This window comes from Euleptes europaea, chromosome 3 (assembly GCF_029931775.1).
Source record: "Euleptes europaea isolate rEulEur1 chromosome 3, rEulEur1.hap1, whole genome shotgun sequence".
Taxonomy (NCBI): Eukaryota; Metazoa; Chordata; class Lepidosauria; order Squamata; family Sphaerodactylidae; genus Euleptes; species Euleptes europaea.
Genome location: NC_079314.1, coordinates 26228748 through 26251591, shown reverse-complemented (window position 1 = coordinate 26251591; position 22844 = coordinate 26228748). Strand labels below are relative to the sequence as shown.

Genomic DNA, 22844 nt, shown 5'->3' with positions numbered 1-22844 from the left:
TTCATCGTGGAAATAACCTCCCGTTCATCGTGTTGTGGTAAAGGCCAGCCTCTTTTTAGTCTATGCATCACTAACATCGGGGTTAATTATAATAAAGTAAGGTTGCCAGCTCCAGGTTGGGAAATATCTGGAGATTTTTGGGGTGGAGCTGAGGAGGGCGGGGTTTGGAGAGGGGAGGGACTTTGATGCCATAGAGTCCAGTTGCCAAAGCGGCCATTTTCTCCAGGTGAACTGATCTCTATCGGCTGGAGATCAGTTGTAATAGCAGGAGATCTCCAGCTAGTACCTGGAGGTTGGCAACCCTAATGTCAAGGCTCTAATCCCTGACCATCTGCTCAGTAGGAGGGGAGGAGGGGGATTCTGGAGGACAGCCAGGGGCCTGCAACTTTTCTCTTAAGCTTAGACATCTGTGGCACTTGGCCATAGCGTAGTGATGAATCATCCTTCTAGGGCTGAGCACAGTGGTTACTTTGACAAAATCTACACACTTTGTTTGCTCTGGTATTACTTCATTCCAGCACAAGTCTGTGCCCTCCTGGGTCTGACCTTTCTTGATCAACATTTCTAGCCCTACATAGAGCAAAATGAATTATTGATTTGAAGAACACTGTTCCCTCCTGCCCCCATAATCAACTGCATGCATCTCCCATCCATTGTCAATTCAGAAGATTCACAACTTGCTTTTTTCAAACGTGAAAAATACCATCCAGGCTGATTTCTGATGAAAACTTTGAAATTTTTCTCCAGGGGATTCATGTCTCCTCTTTGGATAGAGAAAAACATAACTTTGAAAGAAAATGACCATAAGGAACTACCTTACACCTAGTAAACCCATCTAACTCACAACTGTGTTATTTGACTGGCAGCGGCTCTCCAGGGCTACTCCCGCACCAAGGATTTCCCATGTTTCAGACACCTGACTGGTGGTTTTAAAAAACCGTGTTTCCATATGCTTTAGCCCTTCTCCAGACCATTAAACAACTTGTTCATTCCACACACACAAAAACTGTTTTTTTAAACTTGCAAACCAGATACTTCCTAGGCAAAATGATACCGGCAGGAGTAGTCTCTTGTGTGCAAAGAGTGCTAGTCAGTTACTCTTTCTTGTGTTGGTGACTGCTAGAGCCAGTCCCCAGCAGTAATTAAGTTAGGGAATCACCAGCTTTTAGACAAGAGGAGAGGGGATCCTCAAGCATCTAAAGGTATTGTGTAATTCTTATCCAGCGTTATTCATGCTTGTGAGTTTGCTTGTGAGTTAAAAAAAAAAAACAACAGAAGAGAAGAGAATCACCCACAGTTTAGCCTGCCTTTTAGACATGGGGGGAGGGGATCTTTGCTGGTGTCTGCAAACAATTTTTATAAAACAGATTGCATTACTTCAGTGCAGTGTTTCCCCTACTCTTAAATAAAAAAACATCTAAACAGTGGGTGGAAAATCCTGAGGGTTGCATGAGAACACAATGGGGGGGGGGGCTTCAATGCACATCTGGTGTGAAAGGGAAACCACAGCTACAAACTGAGAGAAAACAGTTTACTCTGGTTGTCTGAAATCCCCATTGCAAGAGTCATTTCACAGAGAATTGTTCCAGCAGTCTGATAACCAAGAATGATCACCCAGGTATAGAATCAGCCCAGGTCTCCTAACACCTGCTACCAGAAGCCCTTTAACTGGACATGCCAGGGACTGAGCCTGGGACCTTCCATATACAAAGTTCTCTAACAATGAGTTATACCCCAATGGTCACCCACAGATTTGCAGCTTGCCTCACATATATAGGCAAAGGTAAAGGTGCGAGCACCAGATCATTCCTGACCCATGGGGTGACGTCACATTGTGACATTTACTAGGCACACTTTGTTTTTGGGGTGGCTTGCCAGTGCCTTCCCCAGTCCTCTTCCCTTTACCCCCAGCAAGCTGGGTACTTATTTTACCGACCTCGGAAGGATGGAAGGCTGAGTCGACCTTCCCTCGAGATCGAACTCAGGTCGTGAGCAGAGCTTTTGACTGTAGTACTGCAGCTTACCACTCTGCGCCACGGGGCATATATAAATACCAATAAATCAAACTCTGGTTCTGCTGTCAATTCAGCTCTTTTCATATTTCAGGCCTGTCTTAAAAATAATTAAGCACAATATGTGTGTGTCTGTCTATATATTGGATGTGAGCTGCCCTGAGCCCTGCCTTGGCAGGGAAAGGGCAGGATTGAAATCTAATAAAATAAGTATCTTGCATCTTTTATCAACTTTTTAAACAGTTGCAAAAGTCCTTCAGGGATCGGGGAGGCTTGTCAGGGAACCTGCAGGCACCTGCCAATAGACACCTCCCCCCGTTGGCTTTTTCCTGCTTTAAACTGAATCACATTGTAGCATGTTGAAAAGCACACCAGCCCTGCAATGGACAAGGGATTGTTTCCTATCCATATCGAGTCATGAGACTGGGTTGGCTTGTCACGCTTTCTCTGCCTAATCCACCTCTCAGGGTTGGAGCGACGATAAAATTGGGGTGGGGGAATGACAACCTATGTGCCCTGCCCTGAACTCCTTTGATGAAGGATAAAAATGGGACAGAGAAATGTTTGCATTTGTACTGCCTCTTTAACACTGCTCTGTACAGAGTTTCAGATAGATAGATAGATAGATAGATAGATAGATAGATAGATAGATAGATAGATAGATAGATAGATAGATAGATAGATAGATAGATAATTTATTTGCGGCACTTAGCCAGTCAAAACATGATAAAACGGAAAGCATGGACTAATAGATTCTTAAAACCAAAGAATTACAGTCCGAGTCTTAAAACATTTTAAAAACATTTTAAAAAAGAATTACAGCTGGGACACATCTGTCAATTGCGCTGTTCTAAGGCGACGAATTTTCAATGCTGCTAAACAAAATTTCGCTACCTGAAAAGTGGTTGAAGGATTACCCCCTTGCAGGAGCATCTCAAACCTTTCACCTGCCCTGTCAGGTCTCAATCTCAATAAGAGGGGCTCAATAAACTTCGAACGAGGTAATGTATAGAAATTGCAGTTCAGGAGGGCATGCTCAACAGTTTCTAAGTCCCCTGATTTGCAGGGGCAGAATCTCTCTTCCCAGGGTGTCTTCTTATATTTCCCCTCAAGCAAAGCAGATGGTAAGGCTGCACATCTGGCTAGGGTAAAGGCCCTTCTATAATTATTTATCTCTAAATAGTGGAGATAGGCTGCTGGTGCTAGGATGTATTTAGTATGGAGGGGTGCAGTGAATAGAGGTGCCAGAGTTTCTTCTAGATTTCTATGTGGTTTTTTTTTTTTTTTTTTTTTGCATGGCCCCAGAGATTCAGATTGCACTCTTGCCCATTCCATCCAAATGCATACCATTTCAAAAGGGCATATTCCACTCCTATTCCAGCTTGCAGTGCTGGAAAGGTTTGTTGGTCTGAAGCAATGCTGCTCGCGTGACCTCTCATCACCTGTGCTGACCTTGGGGAGCTAAACTTTAAGCTGGCTGAATTAGGGTTGGCTGAATTAGCTAACCAGGTTTTGCTGCGGACTGGGTAGGGTTGCCAGGTCCCTCTTCACAACCAGCGGGAGCTTTTGGGGGCGGAGCATGAGGAGGGCAGGGTTTGGGGAGGGGAGGGACTTCAATGCCATAGAGTGCAATTGCCAAAGCAGCCATTTTCTCCAGGGGAGCTGATTTCTATCGGCTGGAGATCAGTTGCAATAGCAGGATCTCCTGCTATTACCTGGAGGTTGGCAATCCTAGGACTGCGAGAGGACTCCAGCAAAGTATATAAAGACTGCTGCTGCTTCTTTTTTAAATTAAATTTTTATAACAACACATACATACAAACACAAAACATAAAACATACACCCCACATTCATAATCTAAACTCCATAACAAAATCCTCACAGCCATCACACTATTGCATAGGAGCAGAAATAGATCATTCTAAATATCTATTATTCATTGGAACTTAAAAGTAATTATATCTTTAACATAATTAAAATGCATTTGCGTATACTTTATTATTCTCTAATGTTGTATGCCTAATCATAGTCTGGTTTCTCTTCAGATCATATAAAGACTGCTTCCTGTGCACAAAAATTTAACTATGGGAATTCTCAGTTTGCATTTAAAAAAAAAACTGATTGCATTCTTGCACTTGCAATTACGAAAGAAAACGGAAAGGCACGTTGTTTACGTCTAAAGCCCACAAATACTTTATTGATCTTGAGTACTGATAACCCCACTTTATTTTTTTAACCAACACTGGCACCCAAAATGAGTTTAAAATACAAAAGATTACACGCCACTGCGCTTATATTTTCATCAAATGTATGTGTTTAATCAGCACACGTCCTATAGGTATAGCTTGAACTACAAATGGCAAAATACAGATTCTTGATTAGTAACACCAGGGGGAAAAAAAAAAAGGAAACCAAGAACAGGCAAGCTTTCTTTATGACAAGTAGGTGAACTTGGTTATGCGTTCAAGCCCCTACATCCAGAATGAGGCCATCCAGGCAAGTGGGGGATTTGAACCTGGGTCTCCCCAGGCCTAGACCAATACTTAAACCCAGGGCGTCCGACCTTGTTGAAACTATGGGCACTTTTGGAATCGTGAGGACATGTCGTGGGTTGCAAGGACAACATGGCTGCCATTAGGGTGGGGTCCAATCATAAAACACGAGTTTCTACAACTATTAGGGGACTCCAAGCCAAGCATCCTGCTTCAATGGGTGCTCCCCATCGAAGGTGTTCTGTTTCATTGTTAATATGCAATTTCTAAAAACAGAGCTGTTGAGGAGGGAGGTTCTGGCACTTACTCCAAATTCTGGATGAGCAGGAGGGCAGCAGTTCTTCAAGAAGATGCACTCTGCATACACTCAGAACTATACTCTTTGCTATGACTGAGAGTATCCTATGACTGAGCCATTAGCAGTGTGTGATTGAATTGAACACATGAAGCTGCCTTCTACTGAATCAGGCCTCTGGTCCAGCAAGTTCAGCATTGTCTACTCAGACTGGCAGCAGCTCTCCAAAGTATCAGGCAGAAGTCTTTCACATCACCTCCTACTTGATCCTTTTAACTGGAGATTCAACCTGGGGCCTTCTACATGCAAAGCAGATGCTCTACCATGCAGTGAAAACCAGGATTGGCTCTTCTCACACCACACCTCCCGCAGTGAGGTAGAGGAAAGACCAGGATTGGCTCTTCACTTTGGGGAAGAAGTGGTCTCTAGGAAACACACTGGTAGGCACCACGGCACCTATGGACCTCACTTTGGGGATGACTGCTCTTACCGCTATGCTACACTGGTGACCTTGCCTAGCTAGTAAGTGTACAGAGAGAAAACCAAACAGAAATGGCTCGTGGACTGTGTGTGAATAGAAGTTTGAAGATGATGCTCCAAGGTTGTATACAGGTTCTATTCAGTTGTAAATAAATGGGTGCTTTCACACATGCCAGATAATGCGCTTTCAATCCACTCTCAATGCACTTTGCCGCTGGATTTTACTGTGTGAAATGGCAAAACCCACTTGCAAACAATCATTAAAGTGCATTGAAAGTGGATTGAAAGTGCATTATTCAGGATGTGTGAAAGCGCCCAATATGTCTTAATAGTTACAGCAACCCACTTTGTACACCTGCCTGTTCAGAAAATGTATTTCAAAAGTAGGAACTTGAATCAATCGTTTCAAATTGGTCTTTTCTCCATTGAGGGTTGCTTTTTAAAAATTTAAATCAATGCAGCCTGTCAGCAGGGCCCAAGATATCTTGTTTGTCCCAGTCGTTCTCGAGATGTTTAAACCTTGGTACCATCCAAGGTTGTTGGAAATGCAAGCTGTGGTTTGCTCAGCCTCTGCAGCACTGGTGCTCTGGACGGGACACAGAGGGCTCTCTCTCGCTCTGCCCACCTTCTTGGCACTGCCTGGAGCCGGGCCCACACCCCAGAGAGGTCCCCTACCACACAGGGTTACTTCACCTTATGAAAACAGATGGGTCTCATTTGACTCCTGATCTCCTATACAAATTACCTTCATGATGTGCTGTGTGTACATTACGAATTGACTCAACAATAGACTAAACATGGGGCTGTGGAATTGTTTCTCACCTGTGCTTAATATTTGAAATAAGAGGCGGGTCCAGAAATCTGCTCTGGAACAACGTCTCCCGCTTGGTGAGAGATAATTTAAGAGAGGAAGGAAAGGAGGGAGATGCTCTGACCAGGAAGGTGGCATTTTCAGAACAATTACACAGTCCAGTTGGGTTATCTTCTGCATTCGAAACAAGGTTCTGGAGCTCACCATGCAATCTCCAGCAGAGTTATACCCTTCTAAACCCACTGGTTTCAATGGACTTGGACGGTGAGCTCAAATCAAGGGCAATTCGTCTCTGAGTTCTGCTGGCTCTTCCCCGTGTTTGTACACACTGACCGTCACCCGGCCTGTTTCAGAGCCCCACTTGTTCTTGACGTGGATGCTGAACTTCCCCGTGTCCTCGCTGCTGACGTTCTCTATGGTGATTGTGATAACAGTGCCCTTCACTTCCATCTTGTACCGATCTTTGAAGGTGATCACCTTCTCATTCTTATACCATGTGATTTCCGGGTAGGGGTCTCCGGATATGATGCACGTCAAGCAGAGTGTCTGTTTTTAAAACAAAAAAACCAAGTGAGGCGTCAGCTGCAAACGTTCAAGTTTGAAAGAAGAAAAGCCAATGCAGAGGAGTAAGATCTGTCTAGGTGGCACTCCTGTTTTTGTTTTTATCTTTCACTGCCGTGCTCCCCTGGGAATCCTGGGAATTGTAGTCTGGTAAGAGTGTCTGTTAAAGGACCTTATCTCCACCCCACCTCAAACTACAGTTCCCATGGTCCCCTTGCAAGAAGATGCCTTTTGAGGCTCAAAAGTGACAGTGATAGATCTGCATGCTTTGGATTCAAGTCTACCCCATCATATCTAAATAAAGGGGTAAGAGTGGGCTGTGAGCAGGGGTTGCTGCTCTTTCCCGCTGCAGTTCCTCTTCCTGTTTCTTTAGCTCAGCTAGTATCTGAGCCTGGCTAGGGCTTTGGAAGACAGTAGGGCTGCTGCTGGGTCCCGATCCATCCCTCCCTTGGCTAGCCTCCGAAGCCCACGCCTGGGTACTCATGTTATCGCCCTACCAAGAAAACTGGTGAGGAGCAGCAGCTGGGAGCCCAAGCATAGAAATACGTGCAGTTGAAAACTACCATCCAAGAAAGAATTAGAACAGAAAACAACTGAAGAAGTTGCATCTACCAAACGGCTTGGGTGCCTCTGGAGGAGAATGTCCATCTTGCTATGAATGGACTTTTATTCTTGGACTGGTTATGCATTTTTTGGACTGAGTTGGAGCAAGTTGAAGGCATAATGCCATTAGTGGATATTTGTATAGATTAGTATAAGAATTGTGATGATGTGATATTAGGCTTTATAGCCAATAATTCATGCATATAATATTGTAAGTTATATATAAGTTGCACTAAGGGGTCAACACATGGGTGCAGGTTTATATGTGTAAGGATTTTGAATTATATATTGTGGCCATGCTATGTGAATTATATAGGATTGATATAACATAGATAGGTGTGGTTTCATACTGAACCTCCTGGTGGTGGCTGGAGATCTTCTGGAATTACAACTGGTCTCCAGGTGACAGAGATCAGTTCCCCTGGAGAACATGGCTGCTTTGGAAGTTGGTCTCTATGGCATTATACCCTGCTAAAGTCCCTCCAATCCCTAAACTCCATCCTCCCCAGGCTTCACCCCCAAAATCTCCAGGAATTTCAAAACCCAGAGACGGCAACCCTACTTCTAGCTCACACACCTATTTGATGCTTTAAATCAGGGGTCCTCAAACTATGGCCCGCGGACCGGATCCGGCCCATCAGGGTCCTGAACCCGGCCCCCTCCTCCCTCAGGAGCCGCCGCCGCGCCCGTCCCTTCCCCAAACTAAGGTGGCCGTTCGCCATATAAAGCGTCGGTGGCAGCAGCAGAGCGGCGACACCTGCGCCGACTCGGGAGCCGCCGCCGCCTCTGCACCTTCCCCACCGCGGCTGCCCTGAAGAGCTGCCGCCCTTTCCCCAGGTGCGCGTGTGGCTCGGGGGACAGGAGGCACTGCTTCGGACTTCAATGTGCCCCTCGCCGCTGCTGCTCCTCCTGCCGCAGCAGCCGCCGTAGCCCTGAAGGAGCCATGCCGGGCTGGAAGAAGAACATCCCCGTCTGCCTGCTAGCTGAGCGAGGCAAGCAGGCAAGCAAGCGCCAGGCCCCCCGCGTGGGGGGCTTGTGTGGCAGCGCCTTTAGGGAGGGGAGGGCTGAGAGACCCCCGTCTCCTGCCGGCCTCCTCCCGCGCCCTTCCCCCTTCCCCCTTCCCCTCAGGCGCTCTTTGCCAAGCAGGGGGCCAGCCCAGCCCGCCTCCCGCTCCAGGAGGCGGGAAAGGAGGGCACGCGGCGGCAGGGGGGTCTCTCAGCCCAGCGAAGGGGGGAGTGTCGGCCATGGAGAGGCACCTGGGGGAGGGGCGGCACGTCCTCCTGCTGCAAGTTAACTTTTCTTTGCCTGGGCGCCTGGCTGCTTCCCGTTTGGGCGGGGGGGGGCGGCTCCCCAGTGTTTGAAGGACAGTGAACTGGCCCCCTGTTTAAAAAGTTTGAGGGCCCCTACTTTAAATTGTGGTCTCCTAGCATTCTCTACCCTACTTCAGTTGTGACTGGGGCAAACACACATGTGAAGACATGGTCTACCAAATGGCAACAGTAAAGATACAGGCCAGTGGGGTGCATCCTATACCTCTGCATGGGGGTTGGGTTTTACTTTGGCCCATGAAGGTTTGGGCTGGAAGAAGGGTCCCTCCTAAGCAGAATTGTTGGATGCACCCCAGTGGTTAAGGACCACCAGTTCTCCTCTGTAAATGCCACCCCCACAGCCCCTGCATTGGAAACCCCACATTTGCCTCATATGGGGCAGTTTTATCCACAGGATAGGGTTGCCAGCTCTGGGTTGGGAAATACCTGAAGATTTTGGGGGTGGAGTATGAGGAGGGCGGGATCTGGAGAGGGGAGGGAGTTCAGTGTCATAGAGGACAGTTGCCAAAGTGGCCTTTTTCTCTGGGGGAACTGATTTCTATCGCCTGGAGATCAGTTGTAATAGCGGGAGATCTCCAGCCACCACCTGGAGGTTGGCAACCATACCACAGGATCATGTGGATGATATCATAAATCTCACTAAGACCTTTCTCCTGATGAAGTACTTGTGAATGAGGGGTGGGGCTTAGATTACTGCAATAAAATAGGGCGTGTCTCTGTGGAATTATAAAAATAAGCATGATTTGTATTATTCCTCTCGCCCTCCACTTACCTCATTGTTATTCCACCTCTCAGATGCATACAGAGAAATGTAAAATATGAAAGAGACATTTAAGGTCTCGTTTTACCTAAGGAGCAATGGGGCACAGGAGGGGAAAAGGGGAAACACTCTTATCCGCAGGGTTGTAAGTGTTTAGGGCTCTGCTGTGCAGCTTAGCGCTCCCAGAATGAGTCCGCGCCATCTCATTATTTGTTCCAGAATTATCCCACCTGTAACAGGAATGTTACCTTAGACTCCATGATGGTGGCCACGTCCGGAAGGCCCCGAACAACTTTGGCTCGGTCTGGTGGAAGGAGAGACAATGCAAGCGTTGCTATTTCTGGCTTTATCCTGCCTTTTGGCTCCCAAATAAGTAGATCATCTCAGTTCACATATACACATGAAAGGGGGACCCACAAAGACTCATAGGGGAGTGGAAATCCCATTCCCCGCCCAGCCACCCACCTTGCATTGTGTCCACTTTCCCTCCCCCGGCAGATCCTGCTTCCTCCGATCTTGCACCTGCTTCTGCTCTCCCCCTCCCTGCAACCAATCTTTGGCAGCCTTCATCCATGCTGCTCTATTTTGTTCCTCCCTCCTCCCCATCCTGTTCTGCTTCCTTCTCCTCCCTTGTGAGGTCTTGCTTTCCCTCCCCTCCTGACTCTCTTTCTCTCCCCTCTTCCCTCTCCTTCCCACTTCCCTCATTCCCTCACCCCTTGTTGGCAGCATATTTGGCACCCTTTTTTAGATACATCTTTTTGTTGTGATGCCTGCCCAGCCACAAAAATCGCCCGTAGCCCTTTTGGGGCCCCCTAAATTAAAAACAACAACAACACATATACACACATTTCCTGCAAGCCCTAAGGTTCTCCTGTGTTTGCAAAAGCGGCCACCTTAGCGGTGGTTGCCCCATCCATGCAGATTTTTTGATCCATCCCTATTACATATATGCTGATCAGTGAAAATGAGCCTGGGCTCAAAAGACATGCACTGTCATATACTCACGCTCTTCCACAACAGATGCTTGCCTGAAAATGAAACATTAAAAAAAAAAATTAGCAAGGTTTTAAATTGTTTAAATGCAAAATCTAAAAGCCTTTGCCACAGGCTGCAGTTCTGAATCTCTGCCCTCCTTTTCCATGGGGTTACCCCATTTAACCCACGTAACAATCTAGTTCTACTTTCTTAAGTCAAGTCCTTTCGCACTGTCTCTTGCAGGGATGTCAAACATACGGCCCGTGGGCAGGATCCGGTCCCTTGAGAGCTCTTATCCGGCCCATGAGCCAGCCGAGGCAGCCACCTCCCCCCCCAGTCCCGATCTGGGCTGGTGAGGCATGGCCCGGCCCAACCAAGTGACATTTATGTAATATCCAGCCCTCGTAACAAATGAGTTCGACACCCCTGGTCTATTGGATGTCCAGCCCTGTTGACTGCATTGATTTGTTCTGTGTAATCCACCTTGAGTCCCAGCGAGAAAGGCGGGATATAAACAACATAAATATATCAATCATAAATAAACTGCTCTTACAAAAGGACCTGCAGGTAGTGCCTGCATTGTCTTGAGTGATCCTAAGTGGATCTCTCAAAATCTGTGGGTCTTGTGCGTTTTGATTCCACTGTCCCTCCAAGAATGGCCCAGCCTTGCCCAATCTCATCAGATCTTGGAAGCTAAGCAGGGTAGGCCCTGGTTAGCGTTTGGATGGGAGACCGCCAAGTAAGTTCAGGGTGGCTACGCAGAGGCAGGCAACGGCAAACTGCCTCTGAACGTCTCTTGCCTTGAAAACCCTACAATGTTGCCATAAGGGGCTGCAACTCGACAGCACTTTCCACCACTCCCTCCCTCCAAGGAGCTATTGGCAGCATGGATACTTCTCCTTTCCCCATTATATCATCTCAACAATCCTGCGAGTTAGGCTATATGCGAGGGGCTGTGGCTCAGTGGCAGAACATCTGCTTGGTATGCAGAAGGTTCCATTGTCAATCCCCGGCATCTCCAGTTAAAAGGATCAGGTAGGAGGTGATGTGAAAGACCTTGATCTGAGAACCTAGAGAGCTGCTGCCAGTCCAAGTAGTCACGGACCCATGGTATGGTTTTGTATAAGGCTGCTTCATCCATTCATGTATTCCAGAGAGTGACTGGCCCAAGGTCACCCAGTGAGCTTCATAGCAGAATGAAGATTTGCACAAGGATCTGCCAGATCCTAGTCCGACCTACTAATCACCCCACCACACTGGCTCGGCAGGCTACCTGCGCTTCCTTCACCGCCTTCTTTCCGAACAGTCTGCACTCCATGAAAAGCCTGTTGCACCAGTATGCCAGCTTGGAACACTCAGGAGGTCAGGCCAGTGTCACCCCAGAAAACACTTTTCTAGCAAAACCATTTCTCGTCTCAGGATTGACAAATTCTGCCAATAAGAATGTTAGTATAACCAAAAAATACAACACTAGGCTATTGTAATATTATATACTATGTTCACTACGAATTTCTATCGAATGTGACAGTAATGTCCAGGACTAAAGTATCCGTACGATATTTTATAAGCAATTGCACACAACCCAACCTTCCAACAGAGGTAAAGGCAAACCCGAGAGTTCAACAGGTAAGCCAACAAGGTTCAACAAGAAAATCAAAAAGCCCGTTATCTTTAAAGAACCAAGTAATATATCTTCCTCCTTAGGTGCATGTTTGATAGAAATCCGTAGTGAACATAGTATATAATATTACAGTAGCCTAGTATTGTATTTTTGGGTAACAGTTACAATAAGGATGTTAGGGCAGCAGCACCATCCACAGGTCTTACTGAAGGTGCCCAGATGAGCAGAACATGCTCAGAAAGAACAGATGGTAAAGTCCACAAGGGAAGTGTTTTCTGGAAAGAAGAAGAAGAGGAAGAGGAAGAAGAATGTGCCATCAAATTGCAACCAACTCATGGTGACCCTATCCACGGGGCATTCCAGGCAAGAGAGGAACAGAGGTCCATTGCCATTTTCCTCATAGCAACCTCAGATTTCCTTGGTGGTTTCCCATCCAAATACTAACTGTGGTCGACCCTTCTTAGCTCCCAAGCACTGCTTCCTAGAGGCACCTGGTTGGCCACTGTGTGATCAGACTGTTGGACTTGATGGGCCTTGGTCTGATCCAGTAGGGCCTTTCTTATGTTCTTATGCATGTATATAGATATGACTATGCCCGTAATAGAAAAGGGCAAGAGTCCAGTAGCACCTTAAAGACTAACAAAAATATTTTCTGATAGGGTATGAGCTTTCGTGAGCCACAGCTCACTTCTTTAGATACTTCTTCAGAAAGCTCATACCCTATCAGAAAATATTTTTGTTAGTCTTTAAGGTGCTACTGGACTCTTGCCCTTTTCTTCTACTGCAGACAGACTAACACGGCTACCCACTGTGAATTATGCCCATAATGTTGGAGTAGCACCTAGTAGCCTATGCATTTAGGGAATCAGGGAATTAGTATTTTACTGTATTAATAATATCAGACAGTTTTAACACGTTTTTTTGTATTGTATCAGATTCTGCTGGTCTTTGACTATAAATAAATTTGAATTTGAGCCCCAGTCAAAAGTGGAAATCTGAATTGTGTTGAAAAAGAAAGCTTGTGGGAGCAGAAAACTCACTTGAGCCTTTGATGTTCAGCAAGTGCATCATCGAAAGCTACGGAAAAAAAGCAAAGAGAGATTTTACACTTCCATGACTTCCTCTACCATCAAAACGAACCATGACTTCCTCTACCATCAAAATATGAATGCAACAGCTGGTATCCCAACACGAATTCTCAATCTGTGTTTGGACCCCTTATAATAGGATCTGCATTCATCTCTAGGAAAGTTCCTAAACTCAGTTTCCCCCCTATTAGCACTTTTCAAATAGAATTTTAAGGCCATTACTAAAAAAAGGCAACAGAAACAGGGGGTCATTTTAAACAGATTTTCTGTTATCCCAATGGCCACCTAAATTTGGAACCAAGACAGCTCAAGCTTCCCTCGAGAACTCATTTCCAAATGGACACAGGGGCCCAATTTGGATTGGGACTGTGGTGCAGAAGGAGACTTCAGCCTTCCTCCCTGTGCTGTTTTTCCTAATCCAAAACAGCTCCAAGTAGGGTTGCCAACTGCCAGGTAGTAGCAGGAGATCTCCTGCTAATTCAACTGATCTCCAGCCGATAGAGATCAGATCACCTGGAGAAAAATGGCTGCTTTGGCGATTGGATTCTATGGCATTGAAGTCCCTCCCCTCCCCAAACCCCACCCTCTTCAGGCTCCGCCCCAAAAATATCCCGCCAGTTGAGAAAAGGGACCTGGCAACCCTAGCTCCAAGGGACATTAGTTGCCCCATTAGGGGTCGGCACATGCCCAGTTCAGACCCAGAGAACAGGGCCACCTTTGGTGATAAAAGAGCCTAATAAAAAAAGTGGTCTTTTGGTTGTTGTTTTTTACAATTTACAGAAATTTTACAAAGTGTATCTTGAACAGTTGAAATAAACTGCTGTATCTGTATGAGTGTGTCTCAAGCAGATTCAGAGCAAGATATGAGTTTCATCAGTCTTTCAGAAGAACTCTTTAAAGGAACTGAAGTGTTCAGTGACCAGTGTGTTACAGGGAAGAATCTAATTCTGGGGAACCCCAGCCAAAGGAAGTTGAAATCTAGGGCACAACCATTTTGAAATCATTTGTATTATGAATGCACAGTTTGTTCTACTCTTCAGTCTCCTGTAGCATTGTTTTATAAAGTTTCGCTGCAGCAAATATGACATCCCTCCAAACGATGTTCAAAAGAAGTCGAATTCAACACCTGAAGTTTTGATGAATTTTGAACGTGTGAAATTTTCTTTCAACTCAGATCCAGGCCAAGCCAGACTTGATCCTGAACTATTATATGGTTGATTAGGTTGAATTTCTCCCTCAGGGTATGTGTGTGTGGGTTGGTCCTAGAGATTGACCACTGGGTAAAACCACAGGTGGTCATTTTTGTGGACTGAAGGAGAAGGACTTTGGTCAGCAGGCCTATTCGCTCTCATTAGCTTCAAATGTGTTGCTTCCATAATGTGTTTCCCATTTCACCTCTTTTAACATGGTACCACCTTATGCTTTCCCTTCATGGACTGTGTTGGGTTACTTTGCTTTATCAGTCCACTATTAAAAATGTAAAGATCCCTTGTGCAAGCACCGGGTCATTCCTGACCCATGGGGTGACGTCACATCCCGACATTTCCTAGGCAGACTTTGTTTACGGGGTGGTTTGCCAGTGCCTTCTCCAGTCGTCTTCCCTTTATCCCCAGCAAGCTGGGTACTCATTTTACCCACCTCAGAAGGATGGAAGGTTGAGTCGACCTTGAGCCAGCTACCTGAAACCGACTTCCGTTGGGATCAAACTCAGGTCGTGAGCAGAGCTTGGACTGCAGTACTGCAGCTTACCACTCTGCGCCACGGGGCTCCTAGTCCAGTATTAGGAAATGGGTAATTAAAAAACCCACGTACAATTTAAATGAAATAACTTGTAGGAATATCCCACAGGTTTCTCTCCCTGGGGGAGGTGGTACGCCCACAGCTCCTGTTCACACACTGTACTGAGGAGATATGGTGGCCATTTTCTGAGCACGAAAGAGAGGAAGGTTCTCTTTTGCACTGGTGCTGGAAAGAGAATCAACTCTGAATGAGAAGCCACCCCACTCCTCTCTGCTGCTTACCTTTCCCGGAGAGGTCTGTCGATAGTTTACGTGACTCTTGTCCATCAAACAACTCCAGGGTATATTTTCCTTTGTCAGACTCCTTGGGGTCCAGGATGTGTACCCAGATCTGGTCCATAGTTGTTCCTGTTTTCAATCTGTCTCCACCTTCCAGACGTTTATCGCTGAACATACAATTGTAGTACATTACCATTGCACAACTGGTGGTGTGTAAAAGATCAGCGCTTTTGTATTTGCGGATGGCCTGCTCTGGAGGATTTACATCATTATCTACTTGACTGCCCTCTGTATGCAGAACCTAGGGCTAAATTCCTTGCCGGGTTGGTTTCTGGTTTAAATACTAGCTCTAGTGTAGAGAAATTAATATTTTTGTTAACAGACGCTGATGGGTTTGTTTCCTATAAGACCTCCCTGTTTGCCTTGGCAGCAAAGAAAATAAGGTCTAACATAGCTGCTAAGAGAGTCGATCCTGTGAGCTGATTTCAAATGGTTGATAGCTCTTACTGGTTTGCTGGGATTTTGTTGCAATTTTTAGCTAACATTATTTTGCATTGTACTAATTTAGCTAACATAGTTTTACATTTTACTAATTTAGAATATTTTCCTTTTTATTGTGTATATTTATAACTATTAGAGTTGCTGACATGTTTGTAATGGCCTATGGCTACATGCAAATAAAACTAATTGATTCATTCAACTGGGGGGGGGGGTTATGCTTCCACAGCAAGCTCACCGGAGTATTTATTAACATCTCAATGCACTCTTAAGAAAACCTTTTTGTATGGTCTACAGCTATGCACATACTGACAGTTAAGAAGAAGAAGAGTTGGTTTTTATATGCCGACTTTCTCTACCACTTAAGGGAGACTCAAACCGGCTTACCATCACCTTCCCTTCCCCTCCCCACAACAGACACCCTGGGAGGTAGGTGGGCTGAGCGAGCTCTAAGACAGCTGTAACTTGCCCAAGGTCACCCAGCTGGCTTCGTGTGTAGGAGTGGGGAAACAAATCCGGTTCACCAGATCAGCCTCCGCCGCTCATGTGGAGGAGTGGTGAATCAAACCCGGTTCTCCAGATCAGACTCCACCACTCCAAACCACCACTCTTAACCACTACACTATGCTGCCTACACCACGCTGTGGTTCACACACATTGTGTGTGTGTGTAAAGTGCCGTCAAGTCACAGCTGACTTATGGCGACCCCTTTTGGGGGGTTTTCATGGCAAGAGACTCACAGAGGTGGTTTGCCAGTGCCTTCCTCTGCACAGCAACCCTGGTATTCCTTGGTGGTCTCCCATCCAAATACTAACCAGGGCTGACCCTGCTTAGCTTCTGAGATCTGACGAGATCAGGCTAGCCTGGGCCATCCAGGTCAGGGCTTCACAGACATTAGGAACCTTAAAAAAATACATGGGAAGAACATACTTGTGATACCAGGTGGCTTTCATGGCATCGGTGTAGTACTTCACTTCACTGTAGATCTTGATGCCTTCTACCGTTGGCTGGACTTTCAGTGGGGATGCAGTAAGAACTGAATAGAAGGTTTGAAAAACAGTGGATTTGAGAAAGGCGATCAGGCCTCCTCTTTTGTTTCTTTTCTGTTTTATAGAGTGAAGATCGCTGGCATCTTTTATACAGTATTATTGTCACCCGGCTTAGAAAATAAAAATGACTTACCACTGATCCTGGCAAGTTCCTTCAGGATATCATCAAATGCTATAAAAGATAATTATTAAAAACCCTTGAGTAGTAATGAGAACACACACACAGTGATAGCAAACAACCAGAGCTACATCATGTAATTAATTTATCAGTTAGCTTGAAATGGGGGGGAATTAATTTAAAAAATGATAGACAAAAAAGTCCTCCCCCAATTAACTGGGCAACACTTCTTTGCTGTTGTAAAAATAATTATGTATAATATATTTGAGTTCAAGAACCTTTGCACCCTGCAGCTATAGAACAGAGCTGGGTTTCTATCGACAATTTAGGGTGACCAGGTCCCCCTGGCTACCAGCGGGGGATGAGGGGGTTGGCATACCAAATCCAGGTTGGGAAACTCCTGGAGGTTTGGGGGTAGAGCCTGGGGAGGACAGGGACCTCAGTAGGGTACAATGCCATAGAGTCCACCCTCCAAAGCATCAATTTTCTCCAGGACAACTGATCTCTATAGTCTGGAGATGAGCTGTAATTCCTGGAGATCCCCAGGTACTACCTGGAGGGTGGCATCCCCAACTAACTTGTACTTTTTAATCCTACCCTTCCTCAGGGAACATGGCTCTGCCCTCCCCCCTTTTATCAACACATGAACACATGAAGCTGCCTTACACTGAATCAGACCCTCGGTCTACTCAGACCAGCAGCAGCTCTCCAGGGTCTCAGGCAGGGGTCTTTCACTTCACCTACTTGCCTTAACTGGAGATGCCGGGGATTGAACCTGGGACCTTCTGCATGCCAGGCAGATGATCTACCACTGAGCTACGGCCCTGCGAGGTAGGTTATACCAAGAGAGAGTGACTGGTTCAAGTTCACCCTAGGGAACCATTGCTCAACACAAGCAAAAAGCCCCAGTTGTACTGATGGCTACACGAAAATTACCCCAGCAGCAGCTCCCCGGGCCTTTTCAGGCTAAGAAAAATGGCATGGGTGGAAGGCTTATGCCCCTTCTACCCAAGCACCGTGCTCTTGATCTGAACGGGGCCTTTCCATAACGGGGAATTAAGCTTGCAGCAGGGAACCCCAAATAAACATGCGATAGAAACTCGTCTGGCAGCCACAAGGACTTTGTCGCCCGAGTGAATTGGTCCAGTTACCTTCCTTTGTAAGGTCAAGCTGGGTGGTGTCTTCTCCACGGTCATCAGAAACCACAGCTTTGTATATGCCCTTGTCTGCTTTGGTAATCTAGCCAAAAAATATTCCACCAACAAAAACGACAACATTCAGGGTTGTGCAGACTAGCCAGAGGCAAATTACAATATTGCTTTAAGCTAATGTGTTACTGAGATTCTGTCCTAGAAATCTTATTGCCCTCCCTTCAGTCTCCCCCTGCTTCATTAATAGTTTAATCAATTTAAAACATTTTTATGCTTCCTTCCTACCCAACCCAGGGTCCCCAAGGTGGCAAACAATCAAAACCATTACAACAAGCTTTTAAAATACATATTATACACATATATAAAGAACAATTGGACCAACACGTAAACATGGAGGGTCAGTGAGGGAACATCGAAAGGAAACAAGTCAGTCTGTTAATGGTCACCTGAGCTCTTCTTTTCCCTTCTTCGAATTCTTATTTCATCTTCGTTTGGCTAGAGCCTCAGAGTAGACCGCACTGAGCTAGAGAGGGACCTGTGGTCCAACCCAAGGTTAAGAAAAGCTTCAGAGATGCATGACCATCCTGGTTTGAGGGCCTTTACCTTCTTAATCCGAAGGAACCCGTCCCCTGTCTTTGGCTCATACTGGCCATTTGAGCAGGCTTTGTTATCCATGAACCACTTGAAGGTGCTGTCCTTTTTCATGTTCGCTGCCTTTGGGAAGCAAATGCAGAAGAGGAGGAGGGGGATTCAGAAGAAGGCAAACAACGGGGAAATAGGGTTGCCAACCTCCAGGTACTCAGCACAGGAGCGAAGTGTATACAAAGTGCACAATTTTTATAAGGCTACCAAATCTAACATGCAAAGTATCTAAACATACTATATACACTATCAAGCTACAACAAACAATATATCAATACAAGTGGATAGCCAGGCTAAAACATACACGGTGACTGTACAAATGAAATAGAGTCTCTCTCAATTGTAGAGGAAATGGTATCCAGAGTATTCACAATGACGTTCACAACGAGGAGACGATCGCTACACTTTAATTCTTATCCTGCTTGGGAAGCAACGTGTACTTTACCCTTCGTGGGAAATTATAAGCTATTGGCAATCTCAAATCTTACCTGATATGGGAGAATATGTGAATATATATACAAAAGGATATTGAAGGACTGATGAAGACTTGTTCATTGTGATCTCGAAACGATCGTCTCCTCGTTGTGAACGTCGTTGTGAATACTATGGATACCATTTCCTCTACAATTGAGAAAGACTCTTATTTCACTTGTACAGTCACTGTGTATGTTTTAGCCTGGCTATCAATTTGTATTGATATATTGTTTGTTGTAGCTTGATAGTGCATATAGTGTGTTTAGATACTTTGCATGTTAGATTTCGTAGCCTTATAAAAATTGTGCACTTTGTATACACTTCGCTCCTGTGCTGATTTCCTCATCTGCCTGATATTAGTACAGAGGTGCCTTTTTCTCTTCCAACCTCCAGGTACTGGCAAATAAGTAATCAGCCTGCTGTAATGTTAGTTACAAACTTATAAACACAGCAGCATAAGACAACAAAACACATAAATCATACATGCAAAGAGTGCTATATTCTATGTGCAATAGTCAAATACACTGAATAAATATATACAGTGATGTTAACTAAACAAATAGAACTATATACAAAAGTTAAACATTCTTTTTTAGAACCAGTGTCTTTGGAGTCATTGTCCATAAGTAATCCTTTCAAGGTTGCCACATTTGGGTGCCTTGTTGCTGAAGTGCATCACAGAATTGTATCCTGTTGATTGCACTGACAATACGAAGTTGGGGTCATACAAATTTCACAGTCCAAGGTGTATAACAGAGGTCCGGATTAACGCCCAGTTTTGACCCGAGGTCTTCATCAGAATATATCAGAATATGTTCAAGGCAGTTAATATGTCTGCTCTTGTGGTAGAAGGAACCAGTTTTGTTGTCTTATGCTGCTGTGTTTATAAGTTTGTAAACTCCAGGTACTAGCTGGAGATCTCCTGCTATTACAACTGATCTCCAGCTGATAGAGATCAGTTCACCTGGAGAAAATGGCTGCTTTGGCAATTGGACCTTATGGCATTGAAGTCCCTCCCCTCCCCAATCCCTGCCCTCCTCAGGCTCCGCTCCCAAAATTTCCCGCCGGTGGCAAAGAGGGACCCAGCAACCCTACGGGAAAACAAAGTAACCACCCCACACCTTTTTTCACATAAGGCAGCCCCTATTCCTAGCACCAACTGGGAGCTGGCATAACTTGGAAGCCATGGGCAGGTTTGCAAAATATTTGTTTGGTTTGCAAAATATTAAAGGCTTCTTAGCTGCTGGTATTATTTGCCTCCACTTTCTTTTCATTTTTATAAACATGCCAGTGTGTTGAGAGCATACTCTTTACCTTGCAAGTCAGCAGGACTTCACATTCCTCTGTGACCTTCCATCGCAATTGCTCAATAAAATGCGGACCTGTTCAGGGGCGAAAAGACACGATCCTGATCACCTGTACGTGGTTTTGATTGAAACAGTGCCACCTGGTGGCAAATCATAGCCAAACATCTCATGAACCTGTCTTCTACTGAGTCAGACCCTTGGTCTATCAAGGTTTCTCTTGTCTGCTCTTACTAGGAGTGGCTCTCCAGGCCTCAGGTGAAGGTATTTCATATCCCTTTCTATCTGATCCTGCTTCAAACCGGAGACGCTGAGGACTGAACCGGGGACCTTTCGAGTACAAACCTGATGTCTCACAACTCAAACACGGTCACTCTCCCATCCTTTGTGTGTGCTCAACATGCCTCAATCCATGTCCTAAGGGTCTGTCTACCCAGCTTTGCGGTCTACTTTTTGGCTTCTCTCCAAACCTAGATCACAGGAAAGTGGGTCTCAGTCCTGGCTCCAGATACCCCAAGTTGGCGTAGAAGTGCGAGAAGGAGAAAAGTGAAAGGCTTGTGAATCATTCACAGTCTCCTGGGCATGGGCTGAGATTAGGGCTCACCACAGCCTGGAAGTTTGTCAGATCAATCACCGCATGGTCCATCATAGCCACATTGAAGAGGTGGCCAGTGCTTGTTGCCTGAAAAGAGCCCGGTGTGCGGGGAGAAACTGAAAACAGTTCCGCTATGGGTGCTGGATGAGTGGATCAGAAAAATAAAACAGAAGTTCAGTTGTGCTTTAAAGACTAACAACATTTATTCCAGCTGAGCTCTGACTCTCCTTCAAATGGACCTTGAGCTTGTTTGTAGGTTCTAGTAGGAGAGTGCAGCTATCGTATACCCTTGACCGCAAAACGGTACACTCATTCTATCTGGGATGGTCGTCCTCTTCCGCCGAGTGCGCAGCTTCGGGAGGGACGCCCATGGAGCAGTGAGGGAGGTAGGGGACACCTACCTAGCAGGCCAGATCAGCCGGATCAACCCTGGAGATCAATGGGGTGACAGATGTCACAGCCAGATCGCCCTCACATCCTTGACCTCTGACTCATGAAAGGCCACACTGGAATAAGCACAGTTGGTCTTCAAGGCGCCACTGGGCTTCTGTTTTATTTTGTGGCTCCCTCTCTACAGTTATGGATCAGAAAGCATCGGAAAGGATAACTTGATGCAAGGAAAACAAGGTTAATGGCAATGCAGAAGAGGGGATTTCAGTAGAAGCCTGCTGGACATATTGAAGGAGTCTCCTTGGTACTTGGCTATCCTATCAACAGAGGACCATCCCTGAAGCTGTGGGAGGCTCCACACAAAGTGGTGTGCTACCAAATGAATACCACTCTGTGTATGTGAAAATCTGTACAGTGTCCCTAAAGCAACTTTAGGACTCTCTATCGAGCAAATCAGGCTTTTAAAAACCTTCTCTTTTTTAAATCCTCCACTTTCCAGCTTGGCCCCCACCTTAACACATACAGTATACTTTGTCACACCTTTGCTTCCCTTCTCCCACCCTTCCCTCAGATGCTTAATATCTTTTATGGGCGGATGATCTCTTTGACCAGGAGCACAGCTAATTCAGGCTGGGCAGAGCCTCTGGCCGTAGGGTTATCTTACCATGCTTTCTTTTCCAATCTCTCTTCTTGGCATCAGCCTCTGCTTTAAGCTTATCAAAATCTGGAAGAACAAAACAGTGCTGGGTCAGCGCACAACATAATTGGACAAAGTTTCACCAAACATACCAGTCTGTTGTATTTTCCAGGGAGGGGCTCAGATGAAGGGGGTGGGAGGTTGACTGTGCACCAAGGGCAGGGGAAAGCAAACAGGATTTTATGGTGTGTACTATCTTGCCGTAAGGCATTTAGGGTTGCCAAGCTCCAGGTGGGGCCTGGAGATCTCCCAGAAATACAACGACCTTCAGACTACACAGCTCAGTTCCCCTGCAGAAAATGGCTGCTTTGGAGGGAGTATTCTATGGCATTATTCCCCACTGAGATCCCTCCCCTCCCCATACCCTGCCTTCTCTGGTTCCACCCCCAAATATACATGAATTTCTCAATCCGGAGTTGGCAACCCGAAGTCTGCATTGTTTTCTACTTTTGTAATTTCATTCCAGGTCTGGTACTGCACCCATTATTTCTAAATTTCGTAATCCTAGTCTTATTGCATTGTTTGTCGGATGTCTCCGCGTGAAACAATGCAATCAAATAGCATGAGGTACTATTTGATTGCATTGTTTCACACTGAGTAATACGCCTTGAGTCTTTGAGAGAAAAGTGTACTATAAAAGTCGTAAATATATAAATAAAAACTTGCCTCCAAGCAATCTCATTTTACTCTGAAACTCAGAGCTGGCCCATGTGGAGCAGCTCTTTCTGGTCGGCACTGTGGGCTTTTCTGCATTCTCATTTTCCTCGCTTCTAAATTCGTTTCTTCCAGAGGGAGGGGTCTGTTCGGCATGTGTTTTGCTCCCTCTAGTGGTCGATTTGATACTAAACTGGTTTATGTCCGGTATATGAACTCAACTGAGGC

General features: G+C 45.7%; 1 protein-coding gene across 1 annotated transcript in view; it reads right to left on the bottom strand.

Moving 5' to 3' along the window:
• Positions 1-6360: 6360 nt before the first annotated feature.
• The window catches only part of MYOM3 (myomesin 3), a 60294-nt gene continuing 43810 nt past the window's right edge, over positions 6361-22844 (bottom strand). The window contains exons 26-36 of the mRNA XM_056847764.1: positions 21930-21989; positions 20291-20358; positions 18464-18574; positions 17861-17948; positions 16725-16763; positions 16473-16578; positions 15048-15211; positions 12979-13015; positions 10348-10370; positions 9591-9646; positions 6361-6636 (exon numbers count right to left, since the gene is read on the bottom strand). Of these exons, the coding sequence (XP_056703742.1) occupies positions 6361-6636; positions 9591-9646; positions 10348-10370; positions 12979-13015; positions 15048-15211; positions 16473-16578; positions 16725-16763; positions 17861-17948; positions 18464-18574; positions 20291-20358; positions 21930-21989 (1028 nt within the window). The remainder of the gene's footprint in view (positions 6637-9590; positions 9647-10347; positions 10371-12978; positions 13016-15047; positions 15212-16472; positions 16579-16724; positions 16764-17860; positions 17949-18463; positions 18575-20290; positions 20359-21929; positions 21990-22844) is intronic.